The 16,995-nt window shown below is 51.1% G+C and overlaps 1 protein-coding gene across 4 annotated transcripts in view; it reads left to right on the top strand.

The window, feature by feature from the left end:
* Window positions 1-16,995, top strand: part of CNTFR (ciliary neurotrophic factor receptor) — a 379,352-nt gene that overhangs the window by 332,347 nt on the left and 30,010 nt on the right. For all 4 annotated transcript variants that reach the window (XM_054986878.1, XM_054986875.1, XM_054986877.1 and 1 more), the window contains one exon: window positions 8,494-8,660. In XM_054986878.1, coding sequence (XP_054842853.1) covers window positions 8,494-8,660 — 167 coding nt within the window. The remainder of the gene's footprint in view (window positions 1-8,493; window positions 8,661-16,995) is intronic.

Genomic DNA, 16,995 nt, shown 5'->3' with positions numbered 1-16,995 from the left:
ATTATGACTGTCCGTTGCAGGTGTATTTCCCAGGATGTGAATTCTTGACTTAGCTCTCTTGGACTATGCTTGCTCCTAGCCGCTGGGAAAGGAGCCCACTTAACCTTCAACCTTACGTCCTCTCCTGTCCAGTTAGTTCCCAGCAGATTTAGCCAGCCTGTAGAAAGGGGGGGGGGGTGTTAGTCTGTCAATGATACAGGTGCTTGATATGTAGGCATGCCTCATTCCTGACAATGAACCCAGTAAGATCATGAACTGGCAACTTTTCAGTAAAGCTCTTACTAACAAATAGTGGAGTCTTTTGAAGGTTACTTGGCAGATTGTTACAATTCCTCCCCTTCCTCACTTCCGCCTTCCATGCCCCCTGGCAGGTCAGTTGCTCTCAGGGGACAGCAGGGGGATGAAGTGGAGAGGAGGGGTCTGCAGAGATGGGGGCAATCAGCAGAAATCACACACACCCATTGAAGCAGAAAACATCTTTTTCATTGTCCTGTCGTTAAGCTTATGCTTGACAGTTTTATTGCTATTGTATGGGGGGGGGGGTAATATTTCAACTTTTTTCTTTAGTTAAGAGTCTTGAGGGCTATGCCAAAAAATGGGATATAAATTCCCTAAGTAAATTAAGCTCTTCCCTCCCCACACATACTTTAATTGCACTTTTACTTCATCTTTGAGCCCACAAGAGTGTCTTGTTTATGGTTGAGGCGTAGGGTAATTCTGTGCAAAGGAGGTGACCTCCAAGACTGAGATCTCCTTCTCCAAGTGTGCGGCAACCTGTGACAGAGCCTTCTCAGTGGCAGCCCCAAAGCTAAAGTATACCCCAGTCCCAGGACTGCATGCCTACCAGTATTCAGCAGGCAGGTAAAGATGCCCGGAGGCTTTTTAGGGGCATGCAGAATGTGGAGTTGATCAATTCAGGTTTACAGCAATTGCATTGGCCTTGTTTTCCTTTTTTGTAAGTTTTTGGGATGTTTAACTTGACTCTTTCGGTTGTAAGCTGTTGTAAGCTGAGTAGTCCCAGAATAAGGCTACAAATGTTTGGATAACACAAATAAAAGGAGGGCAGGCATCCTCTGGGCAGGTGCAGTTTGTCGTACAGAGGGTGCTAGATTCCCTCATCTTCTCCTTGGTAGCAGGTCGCCCAAATGGAGGAGGGATTATCCAATGTGCTCCTTTCTGCACAAGGGGGTGGCACATTGAGTTTTTCCTCATGTTCTCTGGGCTATCCCACATACAGAGTTTATGTGGTACTTCAGCTGAGAACTGGTGCTTACCTTTTCCACCTCTGGCGGGGCGGGGGGTCTTGAGTGAGCGCATGAGGCTCTGGAGACCACTTGGTTCTCTCTGTCCACCAAAGTAGCAACAGCTGATTCACCGTCCTGGATAATCTCCCCGTTGCTTGAGTCTCCCTCTTCCTACCTACCTGTTCACCTTTTCAAATTCTCTTTCCTTCGTTGGCACCTGAGCTACACACTGTCATGGCTGCGCATTAATTTGTCTGGATGGAGAGTTCACATTTGCTGAAGCACCTTCCGAGTGTGTCGAGGCGAGCCGAACTAGGGGTTATGGCGGCCGCAGGTCTGGCAGGACCGGGCAATCTTGTGTGCCCTCCCAATTCCTTTTGGCTCTTCAAAAGATGTGCAAGGGAAAACAATACCACGTGGTCCCATCATGTCACCCTCGTGGCATTTTTAAAAGGCCAATTTTTTTCCTATAAAATGACACGGGTGGCCACAGGTTGGACCTGTGGCTGCCATAACATCTACATAGGTTTGTGAGTAGGACCAAAACTGAAATGATTGGCAATGAGCCACCTGGATGTGAAATATCTGGCCCTTCTCTTCCTTCATCTGATGGCACAAGGACAGTGGCCAGGAAAAGACTTGAGATCCACAAGGCCCCGGATTCGAATCTCAGCTCCGTCCCACCTCAGTAGGTGGCCTTAGGGAAGCCCATCTGTAACAAGAGGAGAATAATATTGACCTTCCTCACAGGGGGGGTTGGAAGAATTACTGTGATAAGCTTGTGATGCTGTGTAAAGTGCTGTATACGTGCTAAGTATTATGGTCTAAGAGACGGATATTTTCAAATATACGTCATGTCAAATGTTACTATGAGGCTACGCTGGGCAGAGCTCATTGAGCTCTCGTTAGACTATGGGCCAAGCTACACATGACGAAAGACACTTGCCTGGCAAGTGGATTGAGTGGAGGGCAAGTGAACAGGGAGAAATACACTTGCCGTTCAAGTGTCATTTGTCACTTGTAGCTTGGCCCTATGTCAGGTAGGCATATGGGAAATTTTGCTACACTTACAAGAAGGTGATTCCTCCCTCAGGATTCCTCAGAGGGTTTCACCCCTGTAGGTACATGGAAATTACCTTCCCGTTTCCTTACAGGCAAAACACAGCGACACGAATGGTGAATGTAAGCAGGCAAACCAGAGCAGGGGGTGAAGGGGGCACCATGCCTCCCCAGCATCTGGCACTCCACCCATTAGCTGTCATTTTTAAATTTTCTGTTAGTTCAACATTATTTCAAAACAGAACTGTTAAGTCCCATTCTTAGGGCTGGGCATTCCCTAAGAGGCCATCTGTCCCACCCCCCGCTCAGCTTGGGATGTGTGAAACCAGAGTCTCTCCCAGGGTTTGCTTGAAGGCCTCCACCCCCCCCCCCTCCCCAGCTCCCAAGTGATCAACCCCACTGCCAACTGCTTCCGCTGACGGAAGGTTTCTCCTCTGGAAACGTCTGACAGGGTGCAAATGTGGGTAATGTGGGTAACCCAGAGAAAGCACACTCCACAGAAAAGCAGAAGAGAACCAGGTCTGTTCAAAATAGCCATACCAAATATTAACCGGAGTTGTATCTCTTTTAAGCATTATTCTCCCCAGCGTTCATTCTTGCCAGTAACGAATACTGTACTAATCTCACACTGTGTAATCCACCCTGAGTCTCAGCGAGAAAGGCAGACTATAAATGACATAAATACAGGGCTCTTTTTCAGGGGGAATGTGGTGGAACGGAGTTCCGGAACCTCTTGAAAAGGGTCACATGGCTGGAGGCTCCACCCCCTGATCTCCAGACAGAGGAGAGTTGAGATTGCCCTCTGTGCAGCTGGAGCGGCGCGGAGGGCAATCTCAACTCCCCTCTGTCTGGAGATCAGGGGGTGGAGCCTCCAGCCATGTGACCATTTTCGCCAAGGGCGATTTAAACTTTTAAAAACTCTCCCCTTGTTCTAGCTGACCCAAAGTGGCGTCATTGCTCCTGGGAGCATGCGCGCACTTTGCATGCGCACGTGTGGTAGCAGGGCCACCACCTCCCGCCAAGAGTTGCCCCCTGTGCTGACAACCCACAGAGTTCCACCGCCTCTTTTTCCAGAAAAAAGCCCTGCATAAATAAATAATAAAATAAATATCTTTCCTCTTGTACATCAATGCTAAGTGTCTGTTCCATGGAGGAAAAAAATACATTTAAAGAGAGGGAAATCCATTGATGATTGATCTTTTTGGAGGGTGATGCAGGGACAACCTTTTTTAATAACCTACCTTTTTAAAATTCCAGGTAATCTCTGAAAGTATCTGAATTAAGGATTAACCAATCATCACGTTAGATTTCCGGCACCCTACAATGGGGTTGCATTGCTACCATGGCTAATAGTCCTTGAAGAAGTATTTTTCATGTTTTCTTCTAATCTTTTAAAAGCCATTTAATCTGGAGCCTACTGCCTCCACCTTGAGAAAAGGTGTTCCACATGTTAGTTCAATAAAATGTCCAGGTCAGTTTTAAGGGCATGCAAGTCTAATGGAGGGGAGGGGTTTCCTCTCCCCAAATGGCAAGATCTTATTTGCATCCTTAATGATCCACAATAGTTATACTAAAAGGCACCCCCATGTGCACACACTTATTGTAGCCTTCTGTTCTAGCAGTGTTTTGCCGCAGACATCAGAAAAGCTTTGGAGAGGGAGAGGGGTCTTATTGCATAAGGGAGCAAGTGCAATTTCCCTTTCCAGGATGAGTAAATGAAGCAGCTTTCCTTGACGTGCAAGACTTCTGATGGATATTCTTGTGGGAGCTGACAGGGTCAACTTCTGCGTGTTCGAAGTTGGCGAGAAATTACTTTATCCTTCTGAACTTTTCCAGTAGGGCCATTTATATGTCAAGAACATTCTCACCTGCAGTTCTGTGGGATTTGGGGGTTTGTGATGGAAGAATTTCTTCTTTTTTTCCAAACAAAAGGCCACGTTCACCTGTAATGTTTGAAGTATACTTTGATCCTGGAATTTGTTGGGATTGTTATTTTTAACTTCCTTCATAGTCCACCTTTCTCAGTACGAGTCAAGGTGGATTACAAGATAGGAAAAGCAATTCAACTGGACAGCAAAGACCTCCAATGAACAATGCAATAGGGCTAGGATTTCAGAACTGGAAAACAATTCAAGCACTAATTCCTGCACTAATCTGTTATACAACCAAAGCCCTTTGTCAAAATGCCCACCTGTGAAATAATTGAAGGTGATGGCCCATTCTCCCACGGTACCACTCTTGATTCCACCTGGAATGATTTAAAATCCATCTCTCTCTCTATCATGCACCTGCTCCAAAGATATCCTCTTTCTCGCTGTCTCTCTGCTGTGTCGTCATCCCTCTCTCCAGTTATCCATTTATATACATAGAAAGGCAGGGAATAAATGTTTTAATTAAAATGAATAAATAAAAAGAAGGAGCTATTTCACTCTTTTCTCCCCCTCACTGTAGCTCACTGACGTTCATGGTATTAACCCCTGTAGGTCTCGCAAGTCACGTTTTCCAGGACCACAAATGGTTGCTAGGGGGAGACCCACAAGTGGATCACTAGATCCAACCCCCTGCCTAGTTTAGCTCATAGTTTGTTAATGAGATAATCTGATGGCTTTGAGGATCACTTTTATTTCTTGAGAGTGGTTGAGAAATGGAAGCATCTCCTTGGGACGTTGCTAAACTCCAAAGGTGCTACCAATAGGATTCGTTCATATATTTATTTATGTGAAACATATATATTCCTCCTCTGCAGAGATCTAGTTGGGATGGCTCACAATGTACAAGATAAAACCGTAACAGCCAGTACCCAGAAGCGTAAAAGCGCATACAGGATAACAATAATAACATTCAATTTATGCACTGCCCTTCAACTTAATACCACACTCAGAACAGTTACAAAGTGTGTTGTTATTATCCTCACAACAATCACCCTGTGAGGTGGGTGGGGCTGAGAGAGCTCCAAGAAGCTGTGACTCGCCCAAGGCCACCCAGCTGGTTTCAAGCAGAGGAGTGGGAGAATCAAACCTGGCTCTCCAGATTAGAGTCCTGCCGCTCTTAACCACTACATCAGACTGGCTCTCAAACCAACCCAGAGTATGAAAAATTAGGCAGCCTAAATGATCTTCATAACTGTCCTCAAACGAGAAACAGATTGTAAGAACAGTTAAAGATCAAACCCCTAGTTCAGTAAAAAGGAATGTTTTGGCTTCGTGCCTCGAAGAGAGTCGGGTAGGTGCCAGATGACCCTGAAAGGAGAGGGCATTCCACACAGGGCCAGTCCCAGGTTTGGGGGGGCCCTGGACAGAGAGTGCTTAAGGACCACCCCCACTGCCCCCCATGGCTACTACTCAGTTTGCCTCCTTGCCCTCCCACCCACATGCCCCCACCCGCCTGCGTGTCCTTCCTTTGCCCACTTCCCACCAGCTGCAGTCACAGCTGTCCACACTGCCTGCATGCCTTTTCCCTGATGGTGGGTGCAGCTTCCATGGCCAAGAGGAATGCTGATGTTGTGGGCACCACCCACAGGCCCTTCCCCAGCGGTGCTAGGCAGCCTATGCAGCTGGGAGCAGAGGTGACACAGCACTAAAAAGCAGGCCATGGGAGGGTGTGAGTGCAGGCCTCAGAGGAGACCATGAGCACGGAGTCGGCAAGAGCGGGCCCTCCCAGAAGCCAAGGGCCTTGGCATCTGCCCCACCCCACCACGTGCTGATGCCAGCCCTGATTCCACCCCAAAGCTCTGTCTCTGGTCCCCATCCGCCTCACTTCTGCAGGCAGTGGCGCAAGGAACAGAGTTTGATGAGGACCTTAAGTGCTGGGCTGGATAGGAGGGGTGGAAGAGGGCCTTTCAGGTCTCCCAGCCCCCGACCGTTCAGGGCCTTACAGGTAAAAACCAGAACTTTTGTCTTGTGCCCGAAAACAGATGGGCAGCCCACGCGGCTGAATTGGCACGGGATGATCTGCCCCCCGCATCCAGCCCCAGGGCAGGTTACGGCTGTGCGGGTGGATGCCTCTCTCAACATTTGAACTGTGCTTTAATTAAAAGATGATTTGGTCAACGGGGGATGTGTATTTATCTTGCTCCAGAGTGCGCCAATTAATCCAGCCCGTTTGCTAATGAAACGTGTTTCCTGCAGGCTCACATGCGTAGCCTGAAACCAGTCCTGTGTGCTTTTCTGATACCACGGGATCTCGATGTCTGCAAGAAATGGCTGACTTTTGCTTCATTTCCTGTTCTGCGGCGAAAGGCTTCAGACTAAAGCCAGCCAGGCTTCCTTTATAAGATCCAGAGTCTGTCGGTGCCTTTGTTCTTCCATCAGGAGGGAATTTGGTGCTGTTGTCAGACACCCCCACATGCGATCGTACAGGCAGGAGCCTTTTCCGCAGCACATCCCATGACACTTCCGTAGCGTTTAAAGGCCCGCAAACCATGCGGCCGAGGGCGCGGCCGATCTGAAGGGTCTTCCAACAGCAAGAGAGAGTGCCAATGGCATGGGGGAAGGACCAGGTGGTGGATGTTATAGGAGCTCTGTGGGATGAACCATGGGGAAAGCCTCTTCCGCCCAGGGAGCTCCTCCAGCACCTCAAGTGCCCCAGATGCAAGTCGGTAGCCGTGGCTGGCTGCCACCTGGTTTCTGCAAAAGCCCCTGGAGCCAGAAGAGACAGAGGTTCAACAGGTGAAACTTCGCCTTGCTGTATCCCACTCTAGGGAGGCCAGGTGAAGTTTTGCTGTGCAATTCTAAAGGGGAAGTTTTTCCAGCTGCACAAATTTGCTCTGACCAGTTTCCATTAAAAAAGAAAAACGTGCATTTTTTTCTTTCTTTTTTTACAGATCCTAAAATTACATTTTTAAGAAATTAAACTTAAGATTTTAAGTAAAGCCTCAACTCTAAACCTGCTTATTTGGATGCAAAGTTTTCTGAAAGTGATGTTTATGTCGAATGTTTAGAACTGGGCCATTGTTGTGAAATGGAGAGGGGTTCTCTCTTTGGGGACGTTTCATGCGTGAAACAGAATTTGCCTCATCAGAACATTTTTTGCCACCTCAAATACTTTTTTTTCTGGTGCTAAGAATGACGCATTGCTCATTTGCTGATGCTGTCAGTACTGCCTTGGCACACATCCAGAGGAGTTAGCCACGTTAGTCTATATAGTCGCAAAATAGTAGAGTCCAGTAGCACCTTTAAGACTAACCAACTTTATTGTAGCATAAGCTTTCGAGAACCACAGCTCTCTTTGTCAGATGCAACTTTATTGTAGCATAAGCTTTCAAAAACCACAGCTCTCTTCGTCAGATGCAACATGGTTGCATCTGACGAAGAGAGCTGTGTTTCTCAAAAGCTTATGCTACAATAAAGTTGGTTAGTCTTAAAGGTGCTACTTGACTTTTTACTATTTGGCACATACGAAGCAGTAATAATCAAGGTTCTAAGCGTGTACAGAGGGTCTTTTGCCCCTTATTGGAGAGCCGCAGCCTGTGGGGGTGGGCTGGGGGTCTGGCTGGCTCCCCAGAAGTCCTGAGAAACCAAGCACTGAATCCGAGCTTTCATTTGGAGCCTCCAACCGACCTCAAGGGACGCTGCCTCGTTCTCAGCGGAAGCCGCTGATCCCTCTGGCTCAGGCTTCACGTTTCAGGAGCGCCGACCACGGCCCAGCCCTGCAGCCCAGTTTCTGTTAACCAGGGTCTGAACTTGGGGGCTTCTGCATGCAGAGATGATGCAGATTCCTCTAGAGTAAAAGGAGCTGTCACGAGACGGAGTTAGTATTTCCTGCCCTTCCCGTCACAGAGGTGTGAGCAGCTGCAGCTGCAGAGTCAGGCTGCTGGTCCGCCAACCCTGGCATGTCTTCCCTGACTGGCAGAAGCTCTCCAAAGGGGCTCAGGCATGTCCAGGTCTGCTCCAGCCCAGCCCTCCAAGGCCCCTGACCTGGCAATGCTTCTGCATGCAGAGTCCATGTCCTCCTACGCAGCTTGGGTCCTTCTCAGGGAGCAAACAAGGGGGCACAGGATTTGTGGCATGGGGGCGGTGGGGGGGGGGAGGCGCAATCCTGGCTTCTTCCATCGGCACCTGTGCTTCTGAGCTTTGCATCTGGGTGAGAACTTGGCTGCCGGCACACCTCCAGAAACCCACCAGCCAAACTGTGGCCTCTCCATAGCCTTCGTTTTCCTCAGCTGATTTCTCCTTTTCTGTGTTTTTGGTAGGCACGACTCCAAGGAAATCGTGTGTGAGAAGGACGCGTCCCCCAAGAACAGGTGCTATATCCGGTACCTTCACCTCTTCTCCACCAAGAAGTATAAAGTGACGCTGACGGTCACGAATGCCCTGGGCAGGAATTCCACCACCATCTCCTTCGACGAATTTGCGATAGGTAAATTCTGGGGCAAGCTCCGTTCTGGTACCTGGATCTCGCAGGGGTCACGGAGGCAGCCCAGAGTTCCCTCCAGGGACAGAGCAGGGGCACAGGGCTGGCGTTGCCCATATGAAAGAGGTGGGTGGCTCACCTCCCTGCCGTCAGCCCCGTCAGCATCTCCCGGGACTGTTTGGTGCTTCCAGACTGGTATAGGAAAGAAAGGCTGCTGGTTCTTGCTGGGGAGGGATCCGTGACAGGTCTTGGAGTGGGAGCCTCCCCTCCAGAGACGATAAGCACAGGGCAAGCGCTGTGGTAGTGTAGGGAAGTCTCCCCGTTGCCGACGGTACAGGTGCCAGCTCACACCACACAGGCGGACATTTTTCGTGGGAAGGACGTCGCTTACAGCTCAGAGGGTCTCCCTTCCAACGAAACACGGCCAGCCTCAGGCTGCCATATCCTAGGGCATCGTTTGGGTTGATGGAGTCTACTTACGTGTGCTTCCAAGAGTTGAAAGCGCTTCAGGTATACTTACAATAATAACGTAATAATATTAGATTTATATATCGCCCTTCAGGACAACTTAATGCCCACTCAGAGCAGTTTACAAAGCATGTTATTATTATCCCCACAACAATCACTCTGTGGGGGCTGAGAGAGCTCTGAGAGAGCTGTGACTGAGCCAAGGTCTTGTAATCCTCACAACAACTTTGCAAGGTAGAGCAGTGTTCCAGTCCTATTTCAAGGCAAAGAGAATGGATTGCCCAAGTTCATGGCAGAGGCAGAATTGTATGCCAGGAGGGCTTGCTCATGCTCATGGATGAAGTTTGCTCTGTGTGTGTGTTCTTGAAGGAACCTCCCATAGGAAACGAGATGCTGTTCCTTCTTCCTCCTCTCTCATTTTACAGAAGGAGACTTGACCAAGGCCCTGGGATGAGTCAAGGGCAGAGGGCGGCAGAGCTCAGTTGCGCCTGCTGTTCGTAGCTCTGGCCAATAAATTCCCCCCCCCCCTCCAGGGATAAATGGCCGCTCTTGCCCAGTGAGGTGCCTTCGTGCCACAGCCCTGGCTGTTCTCTAGCCTTTCTTCTCGGGTGGTTAGCAAGGGAGTCTTCTCTGGCATTTCCCTCCTGGACAATCCAGTATCTGAAGATTGAGTGAGGGTGGAAAGTCCTCCAAAAAGGCAGATGTCTAGGGAGAACTCATCTCCTCGGGCAAGACTCTCTCCAGAGAATGGGCAATGCCAAAGAGTCTCATCGAGGGGAAATGGGGGCCTTGCTCCATCGCCAACCTCCGCCACAACTGCACGCTAACCGTGATTAGCTGCCGGTTGCATGGGGCTGCACCACATCGCCGGACTGCAGGGTGTGCTTTATCTGATGAGGCCAGCCCCTCCTCCTTCCTCTGTAGGAGAGGCTCTGCTCCTGGCCTTCTGTCTGTTGCAGCAGAAGGGCTTGCTCAGCGATGCGCCTTCCACACAGAAACACCCACAGGGATTGGAGGTGGGCACTCAGCCGGAATTTTGGAGTCAAATATTGCTGGAGTCGTCTCTAAGGAGGCCATCTCAAGACAGACGAAGGAAAGGTTTCTGGCCCAGCTGTGCAAATAGTTGAAAAGGAAAAGAGGCGCTCCAGTTGCAAAGCTGAAAGTCAAAAGCCAGTTTGAAGGGTGGCTGAGAAACAAACCTCATATTCCAACCCAACTCAGCATTGTGGACAACATTCGGTGCCTCTTTGCAGTGGGATGCACAAAAGGAGTGCAAACTGTCTACGTCCAAGAGCTGCTCCTTTTCTCCTGGGAGCATCCGGGAGAAATTAAGGGCAGTTGTTGAATAAGAAGCAACGGGACAGAAAAGTGCAGTAAAAGATCTTGTGGCCGTGAAAGCCCACCTTTTTCAAGTGGATTCTCTCCCTCCCCCCCTCCCTGGGAGAGGCACGCTGCAACCAATTTTCCTCATTATCTCTCTTAAAACTCACGGCTCTGCTTTGCAATTACAGCTCAGAGCAAAGCCGTGGCATTTCTGAGATGCAGCTTGAAGGGAATGCAGAGCCCATCCGTGACCTGTCTGAAGAAGGGAGCTCTGACTGTCGAATGCTTACACTCTGAAAACCTTGTTGGTCTCCAAGGTCCCACTGAACGCCCGTCCTGCTGTTTCGCAGCTCTGCTCTGTGAATACACCTCAAGGCAAGACAGTGGCATTTCTGAGATACAACTAGAAGGGAATATGGAGCCCATCCCTGCCAAAGAAAACACTGTTTTATGTACACAGAACGTGCAAACTCTGGCAGAGGGGGGGGGAGGCATTGTTCCTTCTGCCAGCCGCTCAAGTCTCGTTCCCAGCCACAGCCAGTGCAGGAAGACACTTGGCAGCATCCCGGAGCAAGCAGGTCGCCATCCTGTTCTTGCAGGCGAGAGGCTTCCCTGCTTGGAATCGGAGCCCGTGCTGCCAGCTCCCCAGCCGAGAGAAATACGGGCCGTACTTGGTCCCCCAAGGTGCAGTGGCAGGGGAGCGGCACACCACCTGGTCCTGGAAGGGGGGTCAAGAGAGGTGTGGTCATTACTGCCGTGACACACTGGGAGCCAGCCGTGCTCCCTGTATCCCTTGCGCCTGAACATCCCTGTCTTTAAGAAGGGACTGTACCCTCGGAGCATGAACTAAGTAACTAAATATCCCCCCTTTTCCAAGTTTATCCTCCACTAACCTCTCGTAGGTGTGAGCGGTCCGCAGGTATCCCAGGGCTTTGCACTTGTCTTTCCCTGGCCTTCTGGTCACAGCCCCGCCAGGTAGATCTCTGCACATGTTACCAGTTACAAATCGGTTGCACATTTCTAAGCATGCTTGCCAAGCCCTTGGGAAGAGCCAAGCTCAAAAGTATAATGTCCACACCTGGGAAAATTTAGCACAACTGGGTTGAACCCAGACATGCGGAGCCTGGCCAAGCAATGAAGCATTCACAAGATCAGGGCACCGTGTCACGGTCTGCAGGAGAAGCGGCTAAATGGCCACATGATTCATCCCCAGCTCCCAGCTCTGAAGTCTTCGTGAATGCAGCTTTGCAGAGGGGCAGGTGTGCCGGAGCTGGGGCGGGGCAGGGGCTCCTTGCCGGATCCCGAATTGCTTTTTTTACAGCTCTAATGAATAACACAGGCTTGACAGATGGTGTTTGCATTCTGGATGCAAACGAGAAAAAACAACAACTGCACAGAAAGAGAGAACGGGTGAGCGAACGCGCTTCATCCCCAGCTTTTCTAATGGGAGCCTTGGGCAAATTATGGAAAGCAAGCACACGGCATTAAAAATGTAGCATCCTGACAGTGCTAATTATTCCGCATATCAAAAGCCATCCAGGACAGACATGCTCCTTATGCACCGTGAGATGTGCAAATGATGGGCCCACATTCACCAAGGGAGACATCTGCATTTGGACCGTTTGGATTTTATTGCCGCTCGGTCTAGCTGGACGAGTGTTCTCTCAAGGATCCCTGGAGGTTAACTCGAGAGGATGGGCCTTGGAGCACAGCTGCCAAGAAGGGAGGGGCCACACAGCACAACTGGGTGCCTGAGAGACGGGCAGTGTTGGCAGGTGGACCCATCTGGAGACTGGTGCGCAGGAGGGAGCTTTCCAGCCATTCTTGGGGAGAGCAGGCCTTGCATGCAAAGGAACCAGAACCAGAAGTTGCCCCAGAGAACCATCAACATCACACCAGCAGGAGTACTGAGCGAAGGCTGGCCAGCGGGCAGTCCACGAGCTTCCTCTTGCCCCCAGAAGAGAGCGGGTCACTCAGCCACTTGGGATCTCGGGGCACCCCGGGCAGTCGCTCTGTAGCGTCAACGGTGAAGCCGGGTCCTCTGCTCCCAGGTGCCGTTCCTTGCTCTGTGGCTCAGCTTTCCTGTGTGTGTTGCTCGTATTCTATTCTCAGATCCTACCTTTCCTGCTTTTGAGGTGGTTAACAATACAGAACCCCCTGGTGCGACCTTTCAAAGCCTCGTTTCCTCGTTTTTGCATACATGGAATTTATAGCGCTCGCTCCGTCCCCGGTGAAGTTCCATCCCGCCTGTAAATTGGAAAGTGGTGATCTAATATTGGAGAGATGGGAAGCTTACGAGGTTCTGTGCCTAGCAAATATCCGCCAAAGGTTAGCTTCCAACAGCTGCTTAAAGGACATCTAGGAAAATGGCAGCCGGGAAAGAGTTTTTATTTGTTTATTTACAATTTACCATGTTTATGTGCATGTCTTTCTCCTGAGTGCCTCAGGGCCCAAGGCAGGTAACAGCAGTTTCAAAAAAATACAGCAAACAACTGAATGCAGAACCAACATGAAAGCAAATCTATGGTACATGAAGACTAAATTAAAAACCAGTCTCGAAACACCACGTGCCCCCACCAGTCAGGCGTCCCTCCTTCGCCCAAGCCCAGGCTGCCTCTAAAGCTCTTCAGAAAAAAGTTGCCTTGCAGTCTCCCCAGAAAGCCAGGAGGGTGGGGGTCCCCTGACCTTTTCCATGAGCCCCCCCCCCCGCCCCTGATTGGACCAGGGTGGAATATGCCTGAGACAAGGAGATTGCTGGCAGTAGACCTTGCTGGGACGATCGAAGCTACCACATGAAGGGGGCAGTCCTGATACATTGTCCCCAGAAATCACAAGTCCTCCCAGCATCTCTCCCTCGAGTGTCTTTTGATTTCCCCAGCAGAGTCCTTTCCACTTTTAATCTTCACAACAATCCTGCGAGGTAGGCTAGTGCACAGAGAGAGTGACCGGCCCAAAGTCACCCAGGGAGTGGGGAATGGAACGTGGGTTCCCCCAGAGCCTAGTCCGACTCGCTAACTGCTAACGTTGTTAGTGCACCACGAGCACATGAAGCCGGCCAACTTTGAGTTCCTCTGGCTCAGAGTGGGGCCTTTGACTGGCAGGGGCTCTCCAGGGCCTCGGGCAGAAGCAGCTGTTCTGCTCCTAGCAGTCCCCTAACAGGAGATGCGCTAGCTGCTGCGCTGCCCCTGAGCGACAGACCCTTCCGGGTCCTTTCAGTGGCCCTTCCTCCAGCCCGTGTTCCCTTCAAATGTTGAGGAGGCGAGACAAAACCCAAACGGGAGAACTTTTAGCCTTACTCTTCTAAGGTGCCCAGTTGCAGCGACACATGCCAGGAACTTGGATGCCACAGCCAGGAAAAGGCAGGGGTGCTGTGCGCCATGGTTCCGTGCGGTTGTAAAATCTGTATTTATTTATTTCGAAGATTTCTGTCCCCTTTTACAGGGATACCTTCAAGGCAACAAAAAAAATAATTGAAACTATAATTCGTGCAGGAGCTGAACCATCCCTCCCAACCCCCCGGACAGGCTGAGCCACTCAGCACGGCATGGCTGGCCCCCAGACCATTTCACTTCCCAGTCCACCCTGGACACCACTCTGTCTGATCAAGCTCAGCCCCTCTTCCCCACCTGGCCCTTGAGACTCAAGATTCCCTTGGGTTTCAAGCAGCACAGCAGCCGTGCAGAAGGTCTTAGTCCAGGAGAACTGCCTGCCTTCCCCGTCTTCGTCCTGAGCCTGGCTGTGTGGCTGTCACGCCTGCTTCGTAGAAACTGGCAGTTGTTTCAGTGCCACACCTGGATTCTCCCACCTTGCAAGGCTTCAGAGTAGCCTGTCTGGGTTTCCCCATCAGGGACCAGATTTGCTTGGCTTCGTGCTCCTGGATTCTCAAGATAGTATCCGTGTTGGTATGTAGTAGAAGAATAAGATTCTGGTCCAGGAGCACCTTCGAGACCAACAAGATTTCCAGGGCGTGAGATTGTGAAAGTCAAAGCTCTCTTTGCGGTGAAAGCTCATACCCTGGGAATCTAGTTGAATCTTGCTCTGGTTTCTCAAGATGCCTTCACACCAAATTGTTATTTATAACTTGGGGGGGGGGTCTCCTGGTGTAATTAAAGATGAATCTCTGGGAGAGGTATGCTTTGGATGGGAGTTACGGCTCTGTGGGGAAGAGGACTGGACTCTTCCGTGCTGTTCTCCAACATCAAATTGTCCGTCTCTCCGTTCCTCGCTGTTGTGTCCCTCCACCGGGGGGGGGGGAGGCTACACTCTGCCTTATTGAGCTGAGGATTCTGCATGGTGGAGGATGAGTGAAACAGAGGATTGTAGAGGATTGTTCCTCCCCCTCTCGTAGCATTAGAGCTCAAGGTTCCCCAAGAGATGGATGAGCACCGGACAGACTGGAGAAATGCACAACACGTGGTTAGCTTATGAGGCTCATTGCAAAATGATGTGGGGACGGCCAGCGGCTGATATAGCTGCAGAAGGGCACCCAGGACGTCGGTGAGGGAGAGGCACCCGAGAGGTCTTTGGCCCAATGGCTGCAGGGAGAGGAGGCGCCAGGTGGGAGGAGGCAGGCAAGCCACGGCGGCTCTCGCCTTTGCATCCCGCTGGTAGCCATTCTGGAAACGTCTGGCTGGCCACCGTGGGAAACCGGATGCCGGAGCAGATGGACCGTTTGGCCTGATCCAGCCATTGTTTTGCTCATCCAGCGTCACACGCCCATCCCTATACAGCCACCCTCCTCCCCACATCTGTTTTCCGCCTCCCCCCTCCCCAGTCTTCACCATGTTATCAGAGTTCTTTGCCCCAGTTAAATTACTGCGGCTTTACGAAACTAGAACTGGATTGACACCAGGGGAGGAGAGCTTGGCCGGAGGCCCTTTTGCAAAACACCTGCGGTGCAAATGGCTGGGAAAAGTTGGCGCAGCCGAGCCTTTCCCCCATCACGGCGTCTCCTGCAGAGCTGACCCAGCCCCTTTCATCCTGGGGCCCTGCACAGCCTCTGACACCAAGCTGGATTTGGGATTCATCTGGGTCCATTCAGCTCAGCAAGCTCTTCGTTCTGCTGGAAACCAAAATCCATGAAGCCCACCGAGCCAGATTTGGATTTATGGCTTTCCTGATGTGCTTGGGCTCGGAGGCCCTTTTAGTGCAAGCTGATGTCCACCCCAAAGGCCGAGTGTGGAGCGAGAGGAGGGGTTGCACGGCCATCTGGAGAAGCTCGGAGGCTGCACAGCCGATGTGCCCCCCCCCCACCCCGCTCCCCCTGCACTGCCTGTCAGTAAAAGCCACAGCCAGTGGAGGGACATGAGCCCTGATGCGAATGGAGCACCCGCCCGGTTCTGGCGGGATCGTTCTCAAGTGGAGGGGGCTCCACTCTGGATGCACCCCTTGCACTTGCTCACGCGAGAAACCGGCGGGGGAGCTCTGCAAGCCATTTGGCAAGGGGAGCCGAGTCTCCCCTCCCTGTGGTCCCGGAAGGCAGAAGGTGGGCTGCCACTTGGGACTGGGGAAGAAACGGGACAGTGCGGAGTGCTCGCTCTTGCCTGAGTTCCTGCTTTGCCACTGGCCTGTCCGTTGAGCTGTGACGGTGTTGCGTTCCCCTGCAATCCTGTAGCGGAGCAGATTGGATTTCAAGAGGCTATGCGGATATTTCAGGCCTGCTGCTTAAGCCCCGGCTGGATGAGGGTCTGCAGTTGCACCTGAGGAGGGCCTCTCCTAGCGGGGCTCGGCCCACCCGTCACTCCAGCATCCTCGGCAGCAGTGCCGCTTGATGGCTGGCAGAAGGTCAGCTCTGAGGTTTCCCAGAGATCCAGCTGGGGGGGGGGGTGCTGGGGGAGCCCCCCTGCCTGCCTGAGCTTGCTCTTTGAACCCCTTTTTCCCCTTCTCCGCGAAGGAAGGCACATTGCATGCCTTCCTACCAATAAACCATCTGAATTGTTGCATTGTGAGAGAGGAGGGAGGAGCTGCAAGAGCTGTGCCAATTCTCACCATTCATATAAAACTGCCGTTCTCAAGGCTTGAATGGCCCCCTCTGAAACCAGTGTGTGTTTGCAGCCTGTGCCCCAGGTCTTCATCACTTAGCCTGTAAACTGGGTGAAATGGTCTGCTGAATGGGCAATCTTAAGGAACTTGGCAAATGAATCAAATTCTCTGCAATGTAATGATTTGTGTAATGTATTAAAAAATTTGGAGTGGGGTTTCCTGGATGCAGAATCTGGATCCTAGGACTTTGAAAATTCTTTTTCAGTCAGTCAGTAAATGAATAACTAAACTGTTTTCTCGGCAACGAGAAGGAAACCCAGTATTATGTAAAGCGAGCAGCAGATCTTGGTTGTATCCTGACTCTCTTTGCCTGAATTGGCTGAGGCAAAGGTCTGATTTGGAAACGTAACTCTTGTCCCAGAGCACAAGGGACGGGGGCTTTGTTTCCAAAGGCCGCACCTGGTCCAGGTGATGCCCCAGGAAACGCAGCACCTGGAGAGAATGCTTGCAGAAACCTAAGGGTTGGCAAAGGGTGCTTCTCTCACCAAGACTTTCTTTCTCTTCTTCC

Source organism: Eublepharis macularius, chromosome 8 (genome assembly GCF_028583425.1).
Source record: "Eublepharis macularius isolate TG4126 chromosome 8, MPM_Emac_v1.0, whole genome shotgun sequence".
NCBI lineage: Eukaryota > Metazoa > Chordata > Lepidosauria > Squamata > Eublepharidae > Eublepharis > Eublepharis macularius.
The sequence above is the reverse complement of the archived record's forward strand: the minus strand, read 5'-3'. Positions and strand labels throughout refer to the sequence as shown.